The sequence below is a fragment of the Seriola aureovittata genome, chromosome 5, assembly GCF_021018895.1.
Source record: "Seriola aureovittata isolate HTS-2021-v1 ecotype China chromosome 5, ASM2101889v1, whole genome shotgun sequence".
NCBI classification, from domain to species: Eukaryota; Metazoa; Chordata; class Actinopteri; order Carangiformes; family Carangidae; genus Seriola; species Seriola aureovittata.
Window position 1 is genome coordinate 26,281,993 of NC_079368.1, and position 26,493 is coordinate 26,308,485.

The 26,493-nt window shown below is 41.1% G+C and overlaps 1 protein-coding gene and 1 long non-coding RNA gene across 2 annotated transcripts; one reads left to right on the top strand and one right to left on the bottom strand.

The window, feature by feature from the left end:
* Positions 1 to 679: 679 nt before the first annotated feature.
* Positions 680 to 25,294, bottom strand: mapkapk5 (MAPK activated protein kinase 5). The gene is made up of 14 exons (XM_056377476.1): positions 24,248 to 25,294; positions 22,193 to 22,266; positions 11,533 to 11,608; positions 9,823 to 9,920; positions 9,585 to 9,693; positions 9,087 to 9,176; positions 8,542 to 8,637; positions 8,373 to 8,453; positions 8,076 to 8,263; positions 7,476 to 7,596; positions 7,170 to 7,300; positions 6,753 to 6,868; positions 5,799 to 5,903; positions 680 to 5,251 (listed from the first exon to the last, which is right to left on the bottom strand). Exons 1-14 carry the CDS (start codon positions 24,281 to 24,283, stop codon positions 5,157 to 5,159), a joined length of 1,416 nt encoding a protein of 471 aa, XP_056233451.1. The 5' UTR covers positions 24,284 to 25,294; the 3' UTR covers positions 680 to 5,156.
* Positions 12,913 to 13,333, top strand: LOC130170266 (uncharacterized). The gene is made up of 2 exons (XR_008827962.1): positions 12,913 to 13,160; positions 13,303 to 13,333. It is a non-coding gene; the product is annotated as an uncharacterized LOC130170266 (long non-coding RNA).
* Positions 25,295 to 26,493: the final 1,199 nt, after the last annotated feature.

Sequence of the window (26,493 nt, forward strand, 5' to 3'; positions counted from 1 at the left end):
AAATGGGCTTAATATGGGAAAAGTATCTGTAAATTGTATGGCAGCAATCTTTCTCTCTCCCCTTCATAATTTCACGAAACTTTTGATACTTTCATTGCTGCTTGTATTTTGGTCTGTTATTACATTTCCACTGCCAACATCTTCTATCAGTTCAGTGTAACAAAATCTGCACTGTGTAAAACAGACTTGACTCTTTCAAGCTTTTGATGGTTTGATTACCGTCCTGGGAGCAATTTTCTGGTTTTAATGCTGCTTTCCAACAGATTATATTAAAAAGTGCCTTAAATATATGTGTAACAGAGTGTCTTTGGTTGTGTATCAATGTGAACATGTGTTTCTTAAGATGATTTTGTTCTAGATTTCTATCTGCTTTGTCTTCAGTCTGCAATAAAAGATTTTTAATTAACTTAATGTCACTTCGAGTAGACATTTTTTAAGGCGGACAATAAATAGCACACATATGGCCAACTTTAAGATTAAATGCTGAGAGTGGATTTGCATTTTTACAAAATTAAATGACTCAAAGCTTCTCACAGCAAGCTAAATTCCTCTCATTACGAAGTGCAACTGTACAAACTATCCTTTACATGTAGAGTAATACGATTATGGACTGTATATTAATCCAAGCAGGAATACACACTAATAAACCCTTAAAAAAAACAACACTAAAAAACAAAAATTATGTTCAAAAGTCAAAGAATTCCTTTATTACAAAGTCAGCATGTTGATGACATTCCAAAGAAGGCAGAAAGGGCAGAAAATAGATGTTGACAGAAAATACAGTGAGTCCTTCGAGAGGGATTTGGGTACATGCTACATAACTGCCAGACCAGAGGAAAAAAGGAACAAGACTGGTAAAGCAGAGAAGAGGCTCCATACTTTGAAATGATTTTCTTTCCTCAACACTTCTCCCTGACTTATCAACACAAACAGGAATGGCTACTTCAAGTGAAATATATTTCTTCCTCTTTACATCTGTTTGATGCCAGACCCAAAGAAGCAAACATTTGAATCTCTCTCACTATACATATACATATATATATATATGTATATATATTAAAAATAACCCATCTCTCTGTACTCTAAGAGTGCACATACAGCAGAGGAAACGGAAGCAACTAGTATTTATCAAGAGCAGAAGTGCTGACTAAACCATCTCTGCCTTTCAGGTCATTTTTAATGAGCTGGTATTAAATAAAAACAGCTATTTATCCTTAGTCAGCAACCATGTTGGGAGAGCTAGAAATCTTGCCTCTCTTCACTGTGCAGATAAGAGAGAGGAAGTGACTAGTGGAAACTGCTTAATATTTGTGAAATATGTCTAGTGCTTTGTTAGCCTGAATGTCAGTCTGAGAGCATCCTGCAGCAGCAACTACTCAAGAGGATGCAGGGGAGGGAGGTAGCATCTTCAAAACCATCTGCTCTCTGGGATTTTTAATAACACTGAGCCAGACTGAGCAGCAAAGAGCAGGTACATGGTGTCTGAGCATAACTGTGTCTTTCCCTTGGGGTTGTTAGGAGTATCAATATCATGATACATGATTTTACAGTACAAAATTGCTAATAAATACACTGTCCTTAAATTATAATGTTCTCTCGGGTAGCAAAGGTAATAAACTCTGTTATTTGTGATGGGGAAAGATTTAGAGGAAGCAGCTCTGATTCATTCATAGGCCTCCAAAAATACAAAGAAGCTTCAGCACAGTGAACCACACACAGACACACGCAAACATAAATTATATGACACACTCACACATCCACACAGACATGGTCAAAGTAAAACAAAACAGCAGCATTTTAGGTTCCACTTAAGTGAGAAGCTATGCTGATTCTGCAATACTGTACGCTTGATGTGTTACACTCAAATATTAATGATCCAACCTCTGCACATTAAAGCAAATAGGGCTGCAACTAGCGATTATTTATATTATCAATTAATCTGACAATTATTTTCTTGATTAATCGATTGGTTGTTTAGGCTGTAAAATGTCAGAAAATTTGGTCAACTAATCAATCAATCAATTATCAATCAATCAATCAATTGCAGCTTTAAATGCAAGCATTAGGAAGTTGTTATGCGTCATGATTTTGCTTTGTGGTAGAAATAATATTGATATCACTCATATTTGTCTGTATGCAAGGCAACAGGTACTAGCACTTGTAAAGCTGACTCAAAAACACATAAAATTTTGTTCATTTAAAAACGACAATAAGCCATTTCACGAGGGCTATGTACCAGAATGTTTCTTGGCTAGGACCTGTTGCCAGGCAACCAGCGGAAACAAGTTGCTATGCCTGTTTAAGAAATAGTAAAAAAACATACAGTAACTGATGTCACAACAGTGAATTGTGGTTTTCTCATCAAACTCTCAGCAAGAAATAAGCAAATTTTACAAAATGTTGAACTATTCCTTTGACGTCTAAGTTGTGAAATACGGGGTTATTTTATGATATTAATGATTATATTAATCTTTCTCCTTTTTTTTGGATATATTTTTTTTTTGCCAAATGCAGTGCTAAAAGAAACATATGTTTCCTGCTCAATACCCAGCAGTGTGAACTGATAACCTTCATGTCATCACATGAAAACAAGAAAATCACAGCCAAAAGGACAAATATTAATCACTACTTTCAATGATTCTAAATTTTCCTTTCATCCTGTGATTTATTTCTACTGATGAGAGCAGGAAAGGATGAAGATGCCGCCCCATCAACAAGGCACATTTGAGCGTAAAACTTAGACATGTAACAATAAGGCCTTTTCAAGCACAAGCTGTGGTTATCATTAAGCTTTTAAGACAGACTGCATGACAAACTGTCATCAAGAGGGCCAGTCAAAATTATCTCTCAGAATCATGTTAGTAATGATAGCATTAGCTCAATTTTTAGTTTTTAAGCCAAACCTAAATAAGTACAGACAAACAAAGGAAGGCTTGCAGTTTGTCTTCATGTCAGTTACAAATATATTGTCACCAAAATATCAACTAAGAAAAACACACTTTTTTTTAAAGCTATAAAACAGTGTGTTTTTCATATAATCCTATATGTTTTCAAATGGTTTATTTATCTTAATCAGGAAATTCTTTTAAATCCATTGTGGAACACTGAATCCTTCAGTGTATCTCATCAGGATTGGAGATACATGGTTTTCACTGGAAAGCAACGATATATTGCACCAATGTTTGCTAATCGCTCAGAATAGACCTACTATTTCATAAGATAAGAAAAGATCAACGTTAAAAAAAAAAAAACACATGGTTAATGCAGTACTCTTGACATGAAAGCATGTTTACAAAATAATTCTTTATAAAGATAAGACTTCATCAAAGGGGAATTTCACAAATAACTTTTAAGGATTTTTGAATATAACAAAAAAAAACAAAACAACATGTGTTAGACATAATCTGAATTGAACAAGAGAACATGCACTTTTAGCCGTCACGGCCTCATTCAATCACCTGAATAGGAATCCCTTCTTTCAACCCCTCTCTGAAGAAATAATATCAGATATGACTGGAGCACTAGAGTAAAACAGTGCAGTGAAGATTTCACTCTGGCTAATCAATGATATGATATTAATTACAACTAAAAGGTGAGGATGAGTGAAAGGAGGGAGCATTTGCTAATATTCAGACCTTCTAAGGGAAATAGGGAAGATCTGTGTTAGACAGCAATACTGACAAATTGATACACACTATCTCACTGCCATGTACATGCATGCATTGTGAATACATGATTAAATTATTGCCCTATTGCACATTCAGTAGCACAGCAAGTTTTATGACACCGAAATCTAACCGAACTGTTCAAGGTTCATGCTGAAACCTCCTACTGATCGTGTCTGTCACAACGACAGCAACGACATTGCACCAAAAATGTCTCATGTTTTTTGCGTACTCATGTAGCAAGCGGTCTTGCTTTAAAAATGACTTCAATATAAACTGACCCTGGTCTGAGTTCCAGTTGATACAACTTTACGTCAAAGCAGCTCATATTGTGTCTGTTTCATACATCAACAACTTTAAACGAAGACTGAACTTTAGACCTTTTCAGAATCACATCATAAATGTTCAGACATAGAAAAACTGTTGCAAATATTTGAAATAATTCACTTCATTTTACTAGCCAGACACAAACTTCAGAAGCTGACAAGCACTATCATCACTTCATGTGGAGGAGTTAAAACTAGGAGTTTGTGAAACCTACGTGAATCTAAGTGAGTGTGAAAACTCAATATTGACCCCAGAAACAGTTTGACAATAAAGTTTTCACTCGTCCACTTACCAGCTTCTTTTTTTAGAGCAATCTTGGGGTCTGAAAAAAACTATCCTCTAAAGAAGGCAGTGAGACAGTTAAAAGCTCAGAAAAAAGCTAGTAAGTGGACCTTACCTTAAGATTTGTTTGATCTAAATGAGTCAGAAAGGAAACCAGCGATTGTTTATGTCGATCTAGTCTGCTTAGATCTATTCAGCACCGTCTCTTACCAGCTTTGAGAAAGGGGTTGTGACAAAATGAACAAATTTGAGGCTGCTTTTTTCTATTTTATGACACTTTCTTTTACCACAATTTTCCCTTTCCTCCGACCTCTGGTCAAGGGAAAGTTGCACAAAAAAAAAAAGATTCATATAATTTAAACTTAGTCTGAGATTCAGAAAGTGTGTGGAAGAACAACGTCACATCGTAGACAGCTTCTCTTTACTTTAAAGCCCACTGCCAGGCTACAAGTTAAGTATAAAATAATGGAACTCTTGGTTTAAATAAATAAAATTCTTAGGATGGTTAAAGGAAAATAAAATAGAATAAAATGAAATAACTGGGATAAAACACATGACATCTTGTACAAGCAGCTAATAAAAATTCCCTCCCAGAAAATAATTTCTTTCACTGATTTTTCTCATCTTTTATCTTTTTTTGCAAAAATGAAAATATAGTTTTTTTTTCAATGTTCTTTGCCAGTGTCCATTTAAAAAAACATTATAGTACCAATGAGTCCTTTTTGAAATATATCTACAGCTGTACAATAGGTCTTGCAAGTGGATTCATGAAAAAAAACAAAAATTTAGCGCATCATTTTACATAAAAAAGCGTCTTTACAGATATGAGTTAAAAAGGGTCATAATAAACAATATAAAAAGAAGATAGAAAAACAGCATTTACTAATGAGATTCTTGGAGATTAGTCTTTTCTTCAATGGCCTGTTTCACTATTTCAGCCAACTTCAAGCGGTCAACCTTATCTGAGAAGGCTCGTCCTGCAATGAAAAAGCTGGTGGTTAAGGACCTGGTAACAATAAATGACTAGATGAGCAAAACATTTACATAAATGAGTCAACGACTGGTGCCTTTAGAAGTCAAAAGAAGTCAAAGACTGTACTGCTTAATTGCTTATTTATACAAATTAGTATGTCAAAATTAATCCGTCTCTTTCACTCAAATATATTGAACCAAAACCCAAAGATAGTTATTATCTCATAAGACAAAAGAAAACAGTAGATCCTCACACTTAAGAAGCTTGAAGTTTGACATTTTTCCTTGAAAAATGCTTAAAACAATAAGTCAATTGTCATACTAGTTGCTGATTAATTTATTCATCAACAATCCTTTAATCAGCCATCAGGCCTTCAATATCACTTCCAGTTTCAGCTGAAATGTGATGGCTGGTATTGCCTATTTATTTATTGATATTGAAGAAAAGGTTGACAATGTCAGACATAGGGAAATCATTTTTTCCTAAATGTGAAAAGATTACACAGCTGCTTTGATTTTTGCCAGATAAAGACAAGAGGAAATGGTACTGACCGTCCCAGCTGAGCCCCTGCAGGCCTTCTCTCAGCAGTTTACAGTCTCGGTTGAACCTCCAGGCTTCATACATCACCTCATTCAGCTTCTCGTCCTCGTTCTCTCCTGGACAGACAAAAATATTCACCATAAAGGAAACCTGCTTCACGAAACGTGTGTCATCTGGAATGGCAGTAAAGTCTTCACTACATGTTGACTGACACAATACTCAGTTTTAATGCACAACAGACATGATGAGACAGAGGCTGCTGAAATGAACGTGGTGGTAGTAGGTGCACCCCAGTAGCTGGTTGCTGAGAAACGTTGATCTGGCTGAAAATCCACACACGTCTGGATCATGCTACAGGCAATTCTGCAGCAGATAAAGTCAGGCATACTGACCAGGGCAGAGTTGCATACGTATATATTTATTTGATGTGATGTATTTCCTTTTTTTTTCCATTAAAAAATTAGGAAACTTAAGGGTTATTGTCGGAGCTAAACCCCTCCAGGCTCCCATCCTGAGTCCCTCGTAATTTGAACACTGCTATTAAAGCGTGGGTGACTATGTCAGCATTTTGGGTGTCTTGCGTAGCCACAGTGAAGCTGTAGCCAATCAAATTTTGGAAAAATCATTAATAGTCGATCATCTGTTTCTTGAGCACATTGGCGGTTTCTTTGTTTTGTTTTCGTCTACAACTGGGAAAATACTTATTAGTCGAATAGAAATGACTGAAAAGCATATCTACTGAAGACACGTCACTTCACTCATTAACCCAATGTAACTTCAAGGGAAACACAAATAGGTCCTCTGTGATGTTCTGCACTGCAGCAGATTACACCAGTGTACACCGATATGCAATATACTCAGTCTACAAAATATGCAGAGTATATTATTTCATCAGTGAAGTACTGGTTGTGCATCCATTTTTAGTGTCGTTTGTTAAAATATCGTAAACACCAGGGTTTACTGACCAGCTTGTGGTAGTATACACTGTGCAATGACATCTCGTAATTTTCCCAGTGCTACGTTGGAGTCTTCCCCTCCGTTCTCTGGGTCATGAATGAAGAAACCGTCACTGGGCTTGGGGCTGCAACATGGACACCAAAACACATTTCAGACTCAAATTGTGCTTTTTTTATTCAATACAGGAACCCCTAAAGACTATAGAACTAAGACTATAGACTCCATGTAGCACCAAAGACTCAGTTAGGAGAACAGTATCTGAAGAGAATGAGATTTTAGTTACATTAAGCAGTGCGATGATACTTGTACGTGCAATGTATCTATACTACAGAATACAGAAAAAATAACTATTTTATGTCTCTAAACTTTCTAAAAAACAATTATGAGAACAGCTTACAATAAAGTTGACACAAGAGCAATCATACCCTAGGAGTTTCCGCTTCCTGAGGATTGGGTTGTTGACAGAGTTTAGGGGCTTCAGGCTGACATTCAGATCCTGAATTCTCATGTTGGCCAACTGCTCTGCGTGAGCCTGCTGGATACCTGCAACTACCGCCTGGGAGGTAAGAGGACAGACAGTAAGAAAAGGAAGAAGTGTACCGCATGTTATCATAGGTAAGTTGACTAACTTTCTACAGTGGCCTCTGCTGGTCTATTCATTCAGGAATAGCAGCATAACTGTACAAAAATTGGTGCAATGCAATATTTTGCACCTTTAATTTCCCACTCACCTTGTCCATCATCATCTGGGCAGAGGGCAACACATTGTCGAGGGCCTCAGTGCAGTTGAGCCAAGGGTGAGCCAAGACTCCCTCAATAGTCAGCCTCTCCTCTGGCTTCACCTTCAGCAGCCTGTGGGGAGCAGAGAAGGAATTGACAGAAGACAAATTATTGGACAGAGAAATGACAAATGAGTGAGTGTGACAGAGGGATGTGATGAATGAAAATAAAGAAGCAAGAGAGAAGAAAGCAGATATGGGAAGAGGCAAGACAAGTGGGGATAATAGGGACAATAACATACAGGAATAAAACACATAAACACCAAAAACATAACAACTTGGATATACAGTTTAGTCAAAAAAAATAAAAGTGAATACTACATAACTAACAACATTAAATGGTGTTAAAAATGGATGAAGAACACAAACACATCATGGGAGCTTCAGTCCACAATCAGCCACAAACAGCCATTACTGAGTCAACTAATGAGTCCACGCAGGTCTGCCACTTATTTCTAACAAGTGTTTAAGAAATGTTTTTAGTTTTTGCCATGAGTGATTTAGAGACATAGAAAAAAAAAAGAAAAAAAAAAAGAAAGGAAAAACACTTACTTGCGTACAATGTCCTTGGCCATTTCGGAGATCTGGCTCCACTCATCTTCAGGGAAGTCAAAGCTGCCCGTCATAATCTTCTTCCTCATGTCCTTTGGGATTGTGCGACTGTGATGTTTGGAGTAGAATGGGGGATAGCCGCACAACATTACGTAGATAATCACACCAAGAGACCACAAGTCACAGCTCTGGAGAAAGAAAGAAAGAGACATTTATTCAAAACAAAAAATCTAATTGAAGGACATGGCTTGCAACACCTAGTGTAAGGGTGAATGCTTAATCCAACAGATGTTTCACCTTGTTATAGGTATAAGGAGTGGGTGAGGTAGGTATAATTCCAGACTTTTCCTTCTGGTGTCTTCTTTGAGCCTCAAGTACCTAGACAAGAAACAGTACCAGAAAGAATCCATCAAGATGTTCCTGAGTTATCAAGCATGTTTTATGTGCTCTATGTTTCCTTTTTTACCTGAGGTGCTACGTAGTAAGGAGTGAACTGAGGGGTCATCAGGTCTCCTTGATCAATTTTGGCAAAGCCAAAGTCACACAACTTCACAGGTGCATCCTGTGGAAAAGACAGAATCACAGAGTGAAAAGTGTGAATGTGGAGTGATCAGAGAAACATATTTTTAGTAGCTTCCTGTTAAACATCTCAGCTTCCTTATATCTCAAGAGTTTACATTTACATTACGTTTGGGATATCATTGAAGGTGCCACAGTAAAGATGGATTTCAAAGTCTATTACAGCAAATTCAGATTGGACAATTTCCAAATCTTCAATCTTCCTCTACATTATCTTGGCCACAGTCAAATATGGCCAAGAAAATGTTCCTGCTTACAGTGTCTCACTAAGTAAAGCACTGGCTGCTGACTTAAAGAGCAAAGTTTGTATTCCTTTGTAACATATACTGTATTGGAGCAGTGGCATCAGTTGTGGTACTGGTATACTTTTAAAACTGCAGCATTCATGTCTATATTTATTCTGTGGAATCCAGTGCAACTCCAGCTACTTACCAGAGAGTTATCCTTGAAGAGCAGGTTCTCTGGCTTCAGGTCACGATGTGCAATATTTAGGGAGTGACAGTGTTCCAAGGCTTGACTGATCTACAGGAGGAAAAAAAACATTAGACTGAGACACCACTCTATCATATGTTCTTTTTGTAAAAACAGCCTTGATTTGAGCCCGTATGTATTCTTTTGACCATGTGTCTCACTGCTGAACTGCCGCATGAGCTGCTTGATCTCAGCAGGGGGATTTTAATGACATGGAGAGGCCGTGAGACATGCAGTTACCCACAGGAAGAAAATGTTTCACACAAAGAAATATGCAGACAGACGAATCTTGACAGAATAAAAATAGGATAGGAAACCACTGATGAACAAAGACTGTCTGACCAGAATTCAATATTTACTGTACAAAATCACATTCATGGCACTTAAAGAAACGCAGTCCGTGTCGACTCTTGATATGCTGGAGTGTGTTTATGTGTGCATATGTGTGTCTTCACCTACCTGTTTAGTGACCTGGCTGGCCATCTTTTCAGTAAAGTGCCTGTGCTGACTGATTCTGTGGAACAGCTCGCCACCCTCCATCATCTCCATAACTATCAGAAGCCTCGCTCTGTGAAACACAAGAAAGGAGGTGTGGATGGTCAAAAAGAGACAAGAGATGGATTGTCAAAAAAAAATTAAAAGCATAAGTTTTTACAAAAATATTCACACACACACACACACACACAGAACTCCTCACCTTGGGCTAGACTCATGTGGGAACTGGACACTATTAGCATAAACCTCCAGGATCTGCACTATGTTTGGGTGGTTGGCACACATCATATGGAGACGCACCTGCATGAAACAGAGTCAAACACTGTGTGTAGAGTACTTCACTTAAATATGTTACATTTTTATCCCATCCTGAATACAATCACTTTGTTTGTCCCTATAAAACTCTGGTGTTGAGTGTGGGCACTTCTCTGCCAGTGCTGGTAAAAATTATTGGTGCCCCAGAATTCCAAGTCCATAATCCAGAATATCTTCAGAATTAATGCTAATGAACCAATTTTGTATAACTAGAATATTTTTGATAAAATGTCCAATAACACAGGTGTAAAAAAAAAAAAAAAGAAAATTAATGATGGCTGAATTCCATTTCCTGGTACTGTGCATGCTGGCTCCCTGTCACACTGAACAGAGCAGAGCCATTGTTAATGTTACTAATAGTGCCTGTGCTTTTACTACTGTGATAAGTCAAAATGTCTGCTGTGAAAAAGCCCTATTCTACCATGAGCCGACACATATTTTTATATACTGATATCTATATATCTATATATATATAGATATATAGAGAGATTTATAGATATATATGCTGACCCAGTGAATTCTGATTCAATATTGCCATTAAAAAGTCCCACTGATTTGTGACACAAAGGCTTAATACAACAAGAGATATTAAAGTGATACCTCAGTAACTATACAGTGAAAGCACTAACAGCTGACACCTTTCTATGGTTTCACAGTATATATTGTCATATCCCCAAACTCTACCACAATGTGTAGACAAGCACTAACAGAAATTCAATCCCCAAAATCCAGGCTTTATACATTACTGCTTGCAACATTTTATTATTTCCTTTGGATGTAAAAACCTTGTTTACTATTCTTTTTCCTTCATCGTATTTACAGAGGAAGTCAGGGGAGTATTGAACAACAGGAAACTGGAGATGGTTTAGTACTTCAGCAAATGAGCTGTGACTCAAGAACTGTTAACAGGAATAGGTTTTATCTTCAGTAACTCATGCTTGTCATTGCAAAAGCTACCTGAAGAACTTAAATAAAACAGATTCTACTAATGGAAAAGCAAATAATGCAGCTAACAGTAATATAGCTAACAGTAAGGAGGCTTCATCCAACTTTCTCATTGCAATAACGCTAAATCATGCAACAAAGCAAAGAGTAATTTATAAGACTGTTACCTTTATAGACAATATAATATATATACGTATATATATTGCAAACCTCATCCTACACCCTCATTTGAAAAAATGATAGCGGCTATAAAATATATTGTTTAGCAGTAATAATCAGTGTCTATTCGCTCGTCAGTGACAGCTTTCCCAGCTCAGCAGCGAGAGCCTGTGTGAAGCCAGTTTGTGTTGCTTGTTTTGACTGCGTGTCTCACTGCTTAACTGCTAAATAAGCTGCTTGATCAAAACAGAAGGCTGTTAATGACAAGCAGAGGCTGCTAGACAAACTTTTCACCGCAGGGAGACAATGTTACGGACAAAGAAGCCCATACAAAGACACAGAAGAAGCGCAGGAGACAGACTGACAAGGAAAAAGAAAAACAAGAATTAATAAAGACAGATAACAGGCAGGCAGACGGACCATGGCATAGTGATATGGCCAAAGGCAACAAACAACAGGCATTAATCACAACTGCGACAGTGTTTCCTCTAACCTCATTTCTGGCCTTGGGGCGATCAATGAGGATCTTCAGGGCCAGGCGTTCCTGAGTTGACTTCTTCACACACACTCTGAACAGGAAGAAAACAAGAGTCAAGAAACATGTGACTAAATATGATAACCCAATGTTTGTCACCAATGTGATCATTAAAAAGATCAGTAAGTTGGTTTCTGTAGTGTGGCACGTAACAAACAGTTACAGCCGGGCATTTTGCAGCATTCTTATGTATATGATAAAGAAACACAATTAACATCATGTCAAGTTTTATTTATACAGCCCAAAACCACAAATTATCTAAGAGGACATCAGGAGTTCAATAAAATGCCAGACAGTCTCCAGTCTTTATAAAAACACAGCTGATATCCATGTGGAACAATGTGTATTTTCATGAGATTTAGGAGCCATAATCCTGTGTGTGGATACTCTGCTTTTTCCTCAACAAATGTGCTGTCACCTTTGCTGCCAGTAACATAAATATGCAGTTTGCTGCCTTTAAAAGAAGCTTTAAGGATGAAAAAGCTTGTTTCAACTCTTCATTGAAGCCATATGATGTTTACATTGAGTGAAATGTTTAAAGCCAAGACTCGTTGTTGTTGTGGCTGTATCATTCCATCAAATGGAAATTATCTGGTTGTGTTGTGCATCATTTCATACACATTTCAACAGAATTTGGCCAGAAAATTTTGATATTTATATCTACCCACAGGCTTAAGAGTCATTGAGTAGTCACACTGGGGAATTTTCTGTCTTTTACTTAAAAATGACTCAATGTTCAATTTTCATTGGAGTTGCAGATTTGCTTTGTGTTGATCAGCTTATCTATTACACTAATAATTTCAGCTCCAATGGGTGTGAACAATGTTTAGCTGCACAGCATGAGTTTGTAATACTTGTTTCTGGTTTTATTTAAATGTCTTCAGGCTTTATTGTTAGTTTCTGTGTGCTTGAATGTTGTTTTACAGCTGATACACATTTGTGCCCCTCTTCAAGTCTGGGTAAGATGTGCTGTGAAATTAAATTTATCCTAATATAAACACAGAGACGAGAGAGCAGCAGACTGTTTGGAGTTCAGAACTGTATTTTGTCAACATCACAGTTTGTTATGGGAAATACAAATCATGCCTGCATCTTTACCAAAGAAGCTCAGCTGTCGTATATTTTTAATTCTCCCAAGTTTGAAATAAACAGAAAATCTGTGTCAATGGTTTTCTTCAAACTACAATTTTGTAACATTACACAGTTGAGCTACAGACTGCGGATATACATTTCATTTTTCTGAAAAGCCCATAAACTCCTTTCCCCCTCTCTAAGCAGCAAGGACTCAAATATTCACTTTAAACAGCAACCTCTGGCCCTTAAACTCAGATTGTTCGAAAGCCCACATTGTTCAAGTGAGATTTATGTGTTATATAGTGTGTTTGCATAGAGAACTTATTTTTCCCACTTTATCGAATGCGTCTCAGTTTTACCGACGTTCCTGAATGCACCACCTGTGTGCATGCTTCTGCTCCGTTAGTGTTCTCCTTTCTTCCATGCGGTCAAGAGCAGACAGTTTTCCTTCACCTCATGCAGCATTAGCTATCCTGATTCCCTGTTTTCCCGCTGTGTGTAAATGAGAAGTGGTGAGTGTGATTATTAGGTTATGTTTAATGATTATTATATTATTGTTTGCACAACTAATATTATGCTAGTGCAGTATTAAGCTAGTTTACTGTTTCTATGATAGTAAAATGTTTGTTTATTTTGTTTGTATTATTGTTGCAGACCACAGCTAAATAAATGAAGGATACTTCAATCTGACTGCCTCCGTGTTCTCTTACCAAGACACATTATCCCTACCTTGCCGCTCTTATACAACCAGTTTCCTGGAGAACCCATATCTCCTTTTTATGGTCCTTCGAGCCGGATAGAGCATCAATCAAGGTATGGAACCAACAAACTTGGATGCACAGACTGAACCTGCACCCCAACGTGTTTCACAGAGGGAAAGACACCTTCCATCATACCTGAGCGACTATGTGGTTGCAACTCTCCCTCCAGAGGGACAAAACCAAGCCACACAGCCAGCTCCCTCCACCAGACATTCACGCAGTGAGCGAACACGTTCTTCCCGGACCTCCAATTCAAGACTCACAAGGTACTCACGTGCATCTCAAAGAACATTCCCATCTCTCTCAGACCTTGAGACAGCCCAGCTTGAAGAGCGAGTAAAGCAGATAGAGCTTGAGGAGTTGCAGCAGCAGGTGGAAGAGGACCAACTCGTCCAAGCAGAGTATCAGCGACTTCAAGCTCAAGCCAGAGAGGCCCAAAGGCTACAGGAGGAAGTTCTTAGAACCCGAGAATCATTAACAAAGCAACTTGAACAACGGCGACAAATAAAGAAGAGAGCTAACGATCTGGAAATAGCTAAGATGGTTACATCTCTTCTTAAAGAGAAAGCACAAGAACCAGATAGTGCAAGAGCCTCTGCTGCCCATTCAACTCATTCACTAGCGACGGCGGCTCTGCCTCCAGAGGTTCAAGTGGCTCAGCCTCCGGCGCCACCTGTGGCTCTGCCTTCGCCACACGTGACTCCGCCGCCAGAGGGTGCTGTAGCTCCGCCTCCGCTCCAGGCGACTCCACCTCCAGTGCAACACGTAGCTACGCCTCCGCTTCAGGTGGCCCCGCCTCTTCTCCCAGCGCAACGCGTGGCTCCACCTCCAGTGCAACACGTAGCTACGCCTCCGCTTCAGGTGGCCCCGCCTCTTCTCCCAGCGCAACGCGTGGCTCCGCCTCCCGTTCGAGACACAGCTCTGCCTCCTGCTACTCAACGTGTAGCTCCACCTCCAATAATGCTGGCTTCATCTCCCTTGCTGCAACTAGCTCATCCTCCTGCAACCCTACCTATTAGCTCGGTGGCAGCAAACTACCATCAGCCGAATGCCTTCAATCCCCCTGTACAAACACTGTCATACGCCACTCCAGCTTTGACTCAACCCAGTCCACAAGTGCCCAATGTTTCCCCAATCCTCGCCTCGTCCTATGGCATCCCGAAACCGATGATCCCCATATTCGAGAGTGGTAAAGAAAGTGACTTTGCCCTACTGAAGATGGCCCTTGACAACTTGTTAAATAGCCATCAGCACCTCAATGAGCAGTACAAGTATCAGGTGCTCCTGGGACACTTGAAACTTCATAGTGCACTCCAACTCGCTAAAGCATACATGCATGACCTTAAGCCGTACACCATGGCTATGCAAGCTTTACAGGAAAAGTATGGTCAACCCCGCCAGCTTGTCCAAAGTGAATTAGGCGCAATCTTGAACGCCCCAGCCATCAGGTTTGGAGACTCTGAAGCCTTTGATGAGTTCGCCTTGTCGATCCAGTCACTAGTAGGCATGCTTAGGACTCTGGAGGGACAGAACGGCTACGAGCTAAGATGTGGATCCCACGTTGACCGACTGCTGAGTAAGATGCCGCCAAGTTATCGCGATGGATTCGTAGAATATTGTCTGAACCAAGGCATTCTTCGGACAGGAACTGACCAAACCTATACTTTACCAGATCTGAGCTCCTGGCTACAGATGAAATCTCAGGCCAAGCGCATCGCAGGTAGAGCAGCTTCACTCTACCACTATGAGGCTCCAAAGCCAACCAAAGGGGACCAACGTCCTCTCAGTAGACCAAAGGAGAAACCCACAGCATTCTTCCTGACTGCTAGTGATCAGCGAGGCTCCAAAGGACGGCTTGCCCAGCCTAGGCCTTCATCCAAACCTCAACCATACTGCCCACACTGCAACAACAAAGAACATTTCTTAAACGGTTGCCTCAAGTTCAAGGCGTTGACCACAGCACAGATGGTGGATTGGTTAACGGACGGGCAACGGTGCTGGAGGTGTGGACGACCTCACAAGCCTGACGTTTGTACCCTCAAGCGACCTTGCAATGTCTGCAAGGAGCAGCATCTGACAATACTACATGATGCAGTCCAGCAAACACAGAAGAGTGTGCTGATGGTGACTGCTCCCACGACAAAGGTGTACTTAGATAGACCAAACAGATCCCCCAAGGTGATGCTGAAAATCGTGAAAGTCCTACTCCACAATGGGAACCGAGTCTTAGAGACTTATGCAGTTCTGGACGATGGCTCTGAGCGAAGCATCATCCTGCCATCAGCTGTCCAACATTTGAACCTTACTTCACATCCTGAAACGCTTACCATCAGGACTGTTCACCAGGACGTAGTGCAGCTGCACGGCGCTTCAGTGACTTTTCATGTATCTTCCCCCATCAAACCTGCTGAGAAGCATCACATACGTCAAGCATTCACATCTGACAATCTAGGTTTGTCAGAACACTCTTATCCAGTGTCAATCCTCCAACGGAGGTATAAACACCTCCGCAACTTACCTCTGCCTCCCGTCGACCATGTCCAACCTCTGTTGCTCATCGGATCTGACACGCCTCATCTTCTTGCACCTATAGAGCCGGTGCACTTGGGCCCACCAGGAGGACCCATTGCAGTCCACACCAAACTTGGTTGGTCGCTCCAAGGTCCCACCAGCACAGAGCACATAGCTTCATCCGAACAGCAATGCTTGTTCACTGCAACGGTCACGCCTACCTGTGAGCTCCTAAAGAACGTAGAGCGGCTATGGCAGATCGACACTCTCCCCTTTATGAGTGAGAAGCAAGCAACTCGGTCAAAGCAAGACCAGCAAGCCCTGAACCTTCTTCAGACGTCCACCACCAGGGTCACTGTTGGTGGGATACAAAGATATGCTACGCCATTGCTTCGTCGAGCCAACTCTCCAAACCTTCAGGCTCCTATGGAAGCAGTGTTACCTAGCCTCCGAAGTACAGAGCGGAGACTTGCCAAAGACCCAGAACTAGCCAAGGTATACTGCCAGGAAATCCAGAAGCTCGAGAAGATGGGCTATGTAGCAGTTGTGCCACCAGAGGCAGCTATGTCAACCCCCGAATCCTGGTTCATCCCTCACCATATGGTGCGGCATAACAACAAGAACAGAATAGTCTTTAACTGTTCTTTCCAGTACGATAGGAAGTCCCTCAACAACCTTCTCCTGCCCGGACCTACTTTAGGCCCATCGTTGCTCGGAGTCCTCATTCGGTTCCGGCAGTATCCAGTGGCAGTGAGTGGAGACATAAAGGGTATGTTTCACCAGATACGCTTGTTGCCAACCGACAAACCAGTTCTGCGTTTCATCTGGCGGGGGATGCAGAGGACGGAGGAGCCAAAGATCTATGAATGGCAAGTCCTACCGTTTGGCACTACTTGCAGTCCTTGTTGTGCCATCTACGCCCTGCAGCGGCACGTACAGGAAACCAACAGCGACCTCGCGGACTGTGTCGAGCAGTCATTCTACGTGGATAACTGTCTCCGCAGTACACACTCAAAAGAGGAAGCTAAGGACCTGGTAGACAGGCTGTGCCAGCTACTCCACTCCGGCGGTTTTGAGATACGCCAGTGGGCTAGCAACGTTCCAGCTGTCATTGAGCATCTCCCAACTGATGTACGGTCTGAGAGCAGTGAGCTATGGCTCTCCCAATCCAGTACAGACCTACAGGAGCCAACTCTTGGATTGCGATGGGACTGCCTCCGCGACTCACTGAAGTACAAACACAGACCAGCTGAGAGAACAGAACCCACGTTAAGGACTGTTTACAAGGTACTTGCATGTCAGTACGACCCGTTAGGGTACATTGTTCCATTTACAACAAGAGCCAAGATTCTCGTCCAGGACCTTTGGAAGGAAAGAATCGGTTGGGACGACCCAATTCAACCACAGAGCCTGCGAGACAGATGGTTAACATGGGAACAGGAAATTCCTGACCTGACTCAGATGGAAATCCCAAGATGCTATGCACCAGCCTCCGCAGACTCTCCTACATCTATCCGAGATCTCCATATTTTCTGCGACGCTTCTGAGAGAGCATACGGGTCTGTTGCTTACTTGCGAACAGAGGATGATCAAAAGGAAATTCATGTTGCTTTCATCCTAGCCAGATCCCGTGTGGCACCAAAGAAGCAACTATCCATCCCTCGGTTGGAGCTGAGTGCTGCGCTCACTGGTGCTCAACTAGCTCGTGTTATCCAAACGGAGCTCACCTTACCTATCAGGAAGGTCACACTCTGGTCGGACTCCACAACAGTCCTCCACTGGATTCAGTCAGAATCTTGTAGTTACAAGGTTTTTGTGGGCACTCGTGTGGCCGAGATCCAGAACCTTACTGATGTGAGCAACTGGAGGTACGTGGATAGTGCCAATAACCCCGCTGACGACATCACGCGTGGCAAGACCTTAAAGGAATTGTCCCGACCACATCGTTGGCACCAAGGCCCTGACTTCCTTCGATGTTCTGAGGATCATTGGCCTATCAGTCCATCAGTCTATCCAGAGCCAGAGGATAGTGAACTGAAGAAATCCTCTTTCTGCGCACATGTGACTGTTGACCCCTCTCTTCAGCTTCCTGATGTCAGCTTGTTCTCTACATGGAAGGACCTCATGCAAGCAACAGTGCGATCCCTACACGGGGCGGCTGATCCAGGCTCCGGTTCGTCCGTTGAGGCAGCTGATTACATCAAAGCGGAGAATCTCCATCTAAAGCAAGCCCAGTCTATGTCATTCCCAGAGGAGATTAAGGCTCTCATGTCAGACCGGCCCCTACCATCCCATAGCCGGCTGGGCTCACTATCTCCTGAGTACGATAAGGAGACAGGACTCCTTAGAGTCGGTGGAAGACTCCGAAGAGCTGAACAGCTAGAGACAGACGCAATCCACCCGGTCTTACTAGACCCAAAGCATCCTCTGACTAAGCTCATCATCCAGGACTTCGACGAAACGCTCCTGCACCCTGGACCAGAGAGAGTCCTGGCTGAACTGCGTCGCCGCTTTTGGATTCTGCGTGGTAGGGAAGTGGTCAAGAGGTACCAAAACAACTGTATGCATTGTCAGTCATGGCGAGCCAATCCTTCAGTCCCTAAGATGGCGGATTTGCCACCAGCTCGTCTACGGCTGTATAAGCCACCCTTTTATTCGACTGGCGTCGACTGCTTTGGACCATTCACGGTGAAGATTGGACGACGAACCGAGAAACGCTGGGGCATAGTCTTCAAGTGCATGACAACCCGGTGCGTGCATTTGGACCTCCTTGACAGCCTCAATGTTGAAGCTTTCTTGATGTCATTGCGTCGCTTCACAGCCAGAAGAGGCAAACCCTTTGAGCTCCTGTCCGACAATGGGACAAACTTTGTTGGTGGAGCTAGAGAGCTACGTGAAGCCTTTGAAGCGATGACTCCTTCTCTAAAGGAACAGCTGGCAGAACAGCAGATCACCTTCTGCTTCAATCCTCCCAGTGCTCCCCACTTTGGTGGAGCATGGGAGAGAGAGGTAAGGTCTGTGAAGACTGCCCTCAAGGTTGTTCTTAAAGACCAGACTGTATCTGAAACTGTGCTCCAGACAGTGCTAGTGGAAGTGGAAGGCATCTTGAATGCTAAGCCTCTTGGTTATGTTTCATCAGACATAGCAGATCCGGATCCCATCACACCTAGCATCCTGCTGATGGGACGCTACGATGCCTCACTCCCTCAAGCAGTTTATGACCTAAGCAACACCCTTGGAAATCGCAGATGGAGACATAGTCAAGTCCTTGTTGACCACTTCTGGTCCAAGTTCACTAGTCACTACTTGCCTACTTTGCAGAAGCGACAGAAGTGGCAGAAGGATGGGAAATGCCTCATGCCAAACCAAGTGGTGCTCATTGTGGATCCCCAACTCCCAAGAGCTTCATGGCCCGTCGGTAAGGTGACGGATACTTATCCTGGAGCTGATGGGCGTATTCGGACCGCTGCTGTGAAGGTCAAGGATCGGACATACATTCGACCAGTAGCTCGCTTGGTCCAACTCCCCAAGCTAGAAGATGAGGAAACCAAGGACTTACTTACCTGAGTGACCTTTCTACCTTGGATTCGACTGTCAATGTTGACAGTCGGGGGCGGCTGTGTTCGAAAGCCCACATTGTTCAAGTGAGATTTATGTGTTATATAGTGTGTTTGCATAGAGAACTTATTTTTCCCACTTTATCGAATGCGTCTCAGTTTTACCGACGTTCCTGAATGCACCACCTGTGTGCATGCTTCTGCTCCGTTAGTGTTCTCCTTTCTTCCATGCGGTCAAGAGCAGACAGTTTTCCTTCACCTCATGCAGCATTAGCTATCCTGATTCCCTGTTTTCCCGCTGTGTGTAAATGAGAAGTGGTGAGTGTGATTATTAGGTTATGTTTAATGATTATTATATTATTGTTTGCACAACTAATATTATGCTAGTGCAGTATTAAGCTAGTTTACTGTTTCTATGATAGTAAAATGTTTGTTTATTTTGTTTGTATTATTGTTGCAGACCACAGCTAAATAAATGAAGGATACTTCAATCTGACTGCCTCCGTGTTCTCTTACCAAGACACATTATCCCTACCTTGCCGCTCTTATACAACCAGTTTCCTGGAGAACCCATATCTCCTTTTTACAGATTACACTATTAAAGCATTACTGCAAGAAACATTCTGCTTCGGCCAAAGTTCACTTCACTGGAAAGCAATACCTACCTAATGAATCACAGTTCAAGAGAAGGGGGCTGGTAGAGTTAAAGACATGAATGTGTTATGAGACAGAGAGAGGTGAGTGTGTGGATGAATCAAGAAAAGATTCATATTGTACCAAAGTCTCCATGAATCTCAGTGAAATGCAAAGTCAGAAAAATAAAGAGAGAGGGTGAAGAGTTGCCCAAAAGAAACAAGGGTACAGCATGAATCATAGAATTTAAGAGTAAGTTTACATGGAGGGCTGATGATTCAGTTTATCAGTATTTTTGTTACTTGAGGCAAAACTATACATATTAGGAAATAACAGGTTGCTCTCTGCTGATCCAGACCTGTGATAGTTTAAAAAGTGCAGAATGGGCAGGAGGAATCAGCGACAGACACTGATACATTACAGCTGGAATCAGCAGGGCTGTCAGACTTGCACCAAAGAAACTGCACATAGCATAAACAGACTTAGAAAGCTGCTGGAGCAGCCAGTGCCTCTCAGTAACATTTTGCAGTAACTGAATAAATCTCAAGACAAATACAAGTTATTTATATGAAGAGATTATACCAGTAATAGCTGAGGCGAGGGAGGAGAATACTGATGCACACAGGCGGTTTTAAAAAGGGAGAAACAAATGCACTCATCATTGGCAAATGTCTGAGTATGACAGATATTGCAAAAAACAGGTACTACAATTGATACTAACAGGTGTTGATTCAACTTGCAGCACAATGAAGAGTTTTCAAGCCTGGTGACAACGTCAATCTGTCTTCCAGATCAACCACAGAAGTTCATGAAGCACATAACAGTTTAAATGTAAAACAATTTTAGGCATTGCTGCTTGTTGTTGGCATTTCAGAAATATGTGCATTCTTGTGATATTTTACGTCCCGTTGCTTGAAGTGGAAAAGACTGAAGAATGCAGAGGGAGGTGCACAGATGAAGAAAACTGTTGATGTTCATCATTGATCCCTTGTATATTCACAAGCATCCACTATTCTGAATGCAGCTTCCCAAAAGAGGGTTAATTACGTTGCAGAAAGTTTAATCTATAGAATGTGGACTAAAACCTGCAAAGGAATTACACAAGAAGACTTTCAAAAACAGGCCAAGATACTTCCACTTAAGGTTGTATTTATGTATGTATTTATATGGACTGTGTCTGAGCCAACTGAGCCACCAACAGCAAAAATGGTTACAAAAACATCTCCATATTAAGCCTTGTGTTGTGGTGTTGCTACACACTAGAAGTTGGTCCAGTGTGTTGAAGCCCAGTCAAGTGACAAGCGTCTAGCCCTTTCATATTCTCAATGTGTTAATGTGTCAAGTATAAGGTCAAACTGTGCTGGTGAGTTGGTGCCACAGTGAACATGATGCAATAAAACCACTAGAGAAGTAATAAGTGGCAAACATCAGAAACGTAGGTTCTTTAGCAGCAGACAGAAAGTTTGTCTTTTCGACAACCCTATTAGCAAATAATCTACATCTGATCTGACATCATACTTGAATCGTCTGGTTGGTGCGCGAAAAGTGAGGCTGAAACCATATCTTATGCACTCCACAGCAGCATCCACAACAGTGGTTTAATTATGCACTGCAAAGGCTGAGCAATATATTAATATTTATCTCTCTTTAATCCTATCATGGGATTTTAGAATATGCTGAGTCACAATACACTATTTTCACATCTAATCTAAACTAACAATCTGAGTGATCCTGGCTCTCCTCTCACAGCTGATCTTAACCAAGCATGGCAGATTTCTCCCTGTATGATTTCTGCAACCCCACACAAAACCAGTCAAGAAAGACAGCTCCAAAAAGATCATCCATTTCCCAGCAATTGATTTCTCAATCCCAAACACATACCATGATCACGTCTCCTGGTTATGCAATATTACTTTTCCTGGTCCTGGTGTAATAAAAACATTTTGTTCTGAGTTCTGTCTATGCAACACTGGCCCTGCAGCAACAGTTTGACATCAATGTAATGCAGCACAAACACAGTTAAATCAGTTGAAAAGATAATATTTAGAGAGAGGAGAAAGGCAAACTCTCTCTCACACTCACCTGACAGGTCCACTGATGCCAGCTCCCAACTTCTGTGTCCAGTTTATGTTGTACTCGTCCAGAATGGATGTCTCCTGTCGGGAAGAGAAACCAAACCAACAACATATCAAATGTTTGAAAGAAAAAAATAAAAGGCAAACTTTTGTGTAGAAGTGTGGTGTTTTACAAGTTTATGGATCCCCTTTGCACAATTATCATCATAGTTTACATCATGTGGCACAAGCAACAGCTTACCACCATCCACACCCAAGTATAAAAGTAAAATCAAAATTTGAAATTGAAACTCCTGTTTATCATAATATAGACTATCCATGTATAAACAACATAATAATAATAATAATAATAATAATAATAGAATATACTTACAGAAGATTTTGACAGATTCTACTGACATTGCACTGTGTAAGAGAGCTATGCATTTTATTTTCTGCCTTGTGTTAGCACTACCTTATCTGTTATCACCTGTCAAGATTCAGGATAGCATAATTCGTCCTGCACATTGTTCTTGAAAATAAACACAATTTGGCTGCTGTAAAAAATGTATGTGTGGGTAAGCTTAGTCACTGCTGCCTATAAAAGGATTCTAAAATATGGGTCGGATGATATCCTGGAAGAAGGGAGTTGAAGTTCTTACAGTTAGACTTTTGCTGGTTTTGAATACATTTTTGTCAATTTTTCCAGCTTTGTGAGGTATTTACATAAAGACTGCTATAATCAAGACATCATCTGTTTAAGTTACAAAACCTCAAACTCGAGGCTGGAAAATTGTTAGATTAGCCCTTTTCCTCCTTTCCTGAGAATATACTGGTTTTGGCCGGCACAGTGCGTGTAATCATGAGCCACTGCCAACAGGTACCACAATGTCTCCTCCCTACTGCCCCCCTTGTCAGTCCAATCTGCTCTCTGTAAACACAAAGAGGCTGATGATATTTGGGATTATTGACTATTACGCAACACAGGACAAGGGGCTGACATTTACTACACAACTGCCCGGAGGTCTGTAGCATAAGCTTCATATCTTTGATGGATCTGACTTCCCTTCACCCGGCACTGGCGGTTTTAGATAATGGGTCTAATAAAGCTGATTATTAACTGTCTATTCATTCTAGGTTATTTCCAGTATATCTATGAAGGGTTTGTAAATACAAGCCAACCACATGCACAGTCAATACATCAGCAGCAATAATACAAGACACAATGTAAATGTCAATTGTTTTGGAACAAATCGAGTTAGGCAAAAACTACACAGGCTGTTTACACACTTTGTTCCAATCCTCCGAACTGAACCTGTTCTGGAGCATTTTAGCCATGCACCGTAGCTTACCATAATGATTTCTTGGTTAAGAGTGTTTCAGGGTCTTGACACCAAAGAGCCTGGGTTAAGCTCATAGCTATTGAGCTAAACCACTAATCTCTTTTCACGATAACTGCCCCAATGGATACAAAGTGTGTGTTCAAGTTCTCAAATACTACTGCTTTCCCAACTGTGAAAGCAGGGGCCAGGGCCACTTGAGATCACATTTTACTGCTGACATAGATGCCCGGGCAGTGACACATTGAGGGGAGCAGGCCAGGAACAAATCCCAGAGCCAGGGTGGATGGAAAAGTTGCCAGTTACTAACCATGACCCTGCTAGATAAATCCAAATACCACATTAATGTTCATCATGGGTAAAACTTTCCATGACCCACTTTTCATGATTTACATTGCTAATATTTGTAAGCTACACAAAAACTCCATGGATGCAATGTCGAGTCTACTTTTTAGTACAGTTTACTTCGAGAATCATTATTAGAGCAATAAGCAATTAAGATCATGTTGACAGAAGTAACAGCAATCCGAATCTAGAACAAATTAAGTATGTAAAATAACGTCTCTGTGATAATCTCCAATCTCAATTAAGGGATACTAACATTTCCACCATAGGTGTATATGAATGCTGCTTCACTTGCTTCATTTAACTTCATTAAATTAAGACCGAAACTGATTCCTCAACAAAAGTGAAAACTACTATCTGCCTGCATGGAGATTCACATTTCATTTTGTTAAAATTACCTTGATGAACTTGTCTGCGTTGTTATCTTCCGACATGGTGGCCTGCTCCGGACAGATGAAGTCTGCCTCGCCAATCTCCAGACAGTTGACAGTAGAAACAAAGCGTTTTTCTCCGACCTCTACAAAGTTTTGGTCTTGCAACCCTCGGCTGGACCAAGGGGTGTTATATTACAACTGATGACAGGACAAGGCCATTAGGGCAAAATGATGTTCGGCCACCGATCAGCCACAGACCTGAAGCCACCACCAGCCGGTACGATGTAAGGTTAGATCAGGCCAGCTCGGCTCACAACCTCGGGGTCCGGCTTGCTCTTCCAGGCGTCTTAACTTCACTGTAGTGACCATGTAGAGTGCCAAACTCCGAGCAATGTGACCCGAAAAGCCGAAGACAAGTACAACGTGGACTAGCCCACCACTTTTGGAGGGGCACTGAGCATGGGACAAGAAGTGTATTTTTAGCCAGCGCAATGAGAGCAGTGCTCTGCTAACGCTGCGAACACACCGTGGACCGGCTAAGTTGCTAGTAAGTGAGCTGGTGCCACGGCCCGGGCAGAGGATTACACAACAAAGGGAATCTCGAAAGATAAGCGAGAGCAGAGATACTGTAAGAAAACCGCCTCGGTGAAAGCTGGCTTGATTTGACACAACGAGCACACCGTGTTCCCAAAAGCAGAGCAGCAGCCTATTATGTCGTCGAGCCCAGCTTGGTTATGTGCTAGCAAGCTAGCTCAGCTGGCAAGTTAGTTTTCCAGCTCTGCTTAAAGCCACGGGTATTAACATTCTTCCACAAAAAAGTACGGCAACTATCAGCGCTCGTAAGGAACAATAACACTATCTCGGTGACAGAAGGGGTTAATAAAGAATGTTTTGAAAGGTGACCAAGGAGAGACACGCATCTATACACTATTTTGCTAATCCCATAGCTTCTTGTCAGAGGGGATACAGTCGGTACTACGCAATAGCAGCCCGTGCAGAACGCCTGATGTAAATCATTTACACGTTTAGTAAATTCAGACAAAATGTGGATGTACATTATTTTCCTATCAATAAATGTATTTTTATGACACATATTAAGCACCGTGTGGTGGATCTGGCGCATTGTCAAACTGTTCATAATTTTGATCAAATAAATTTGTAATGGACAGAGTCTGATGGGTCCTCATACGGTCCCCGTTTTCAGATTCAAGGGTTAAAATTAACTTGACAAAATATTCGGGACACACTTTTTCTCAGGATAATACCATAGACTGGATAATACAAATTTAATCGTGACGTCCTTCAATCCAGTGACCTTTTTTTTTTTTTTTTTTTTTTTTTACATCCCTTAGAAAACACTTGAATAACGTATCCCAGCAGCCCTGCAATAAACAGTAGTTGAAAGTAACTAAATACTTTTACTCAACTGTACTGCACCTGCTGTACTTGAATACAATTTGAAGTACTTGCACATCATTTGAGCATTTGCATTTTCTGCTGCGTTATCAATTCACAATTGGTGGCATAATCATTTTGTCTATAAAACATGTATTTTATTAATCACAAAATGAAATTGCAGTGTTGTAGGAGCCACCTCTCATGACTCACAAAAACAATGGGTATGTAACAATGTATTCAAAGGTTAAATTATTTGCAATAACTAAACGGACTAAAAATGTCAAAAAAATAAAGAATAAATATAGGCCTAAATGATGGGGAAAAAATGGAAGTAAATAGAAATAGAAAACAGTGTAAGTGTCAGAAAAGGTGAAACTTATTTAAATTATTTCAATTGTTTGTTATATTCGACCAACAGTTCAAACCCCCAAAATATTAAGTTTACAGATATGACAAAAAAGCAGAAGCTGAAATGAATAAACATTTGGTATTGTTGCTTGAAAACGAGTTAAAATGATTAATCATCTATGGAGAGTTAACAAATGTATTATAGTAGATTCATTTATATCTAAACATGTTTCCATTATTTTGTCCACCACCCTTTTGTCCACGTGAGGAGGACAAAATATCTATGTGCCCAATAGTTATTCTGTCTGAGTATGTCAGTTTTGAAATACTTACTGTAAGTCCTTTTCCATATGTCTCATGCTAATGCAAATTATGACTGAACATGTTTTGTGCAGACAATAAAGTACTACAGATCATGTGTTTAGGATGAAAAGGAAAATTATAATTTGCATCTGAAATATGGACATTTTCCCCTCATGAAGTTTGCAGCTGATAGGGGCCTCAGTTAGACTTACTGGTCTAAT

Coding starts and splice junctions, on each gene's coding strand:
- mapkapk5 (XM_056377476.1), bottom strand. CDS start 24,283: ATGTCGGAAGATAACAACGCAGACAAGTTCATCAAG. Junction 7,597..8,075: donor GCCAAGGACATTGTACGCAA/GTAAGTGTTTTT, acceptor TGCTCCCCACAG/GCTGCTGAAGGTGAAGCCAG. Junction 5,904..6,752: donor GTGTATACTACCACAAGCTG/GTCAGTAAACCC, acceptor TTGTCTGTCCAG/GAGAGAACGAGGACGAGAAG.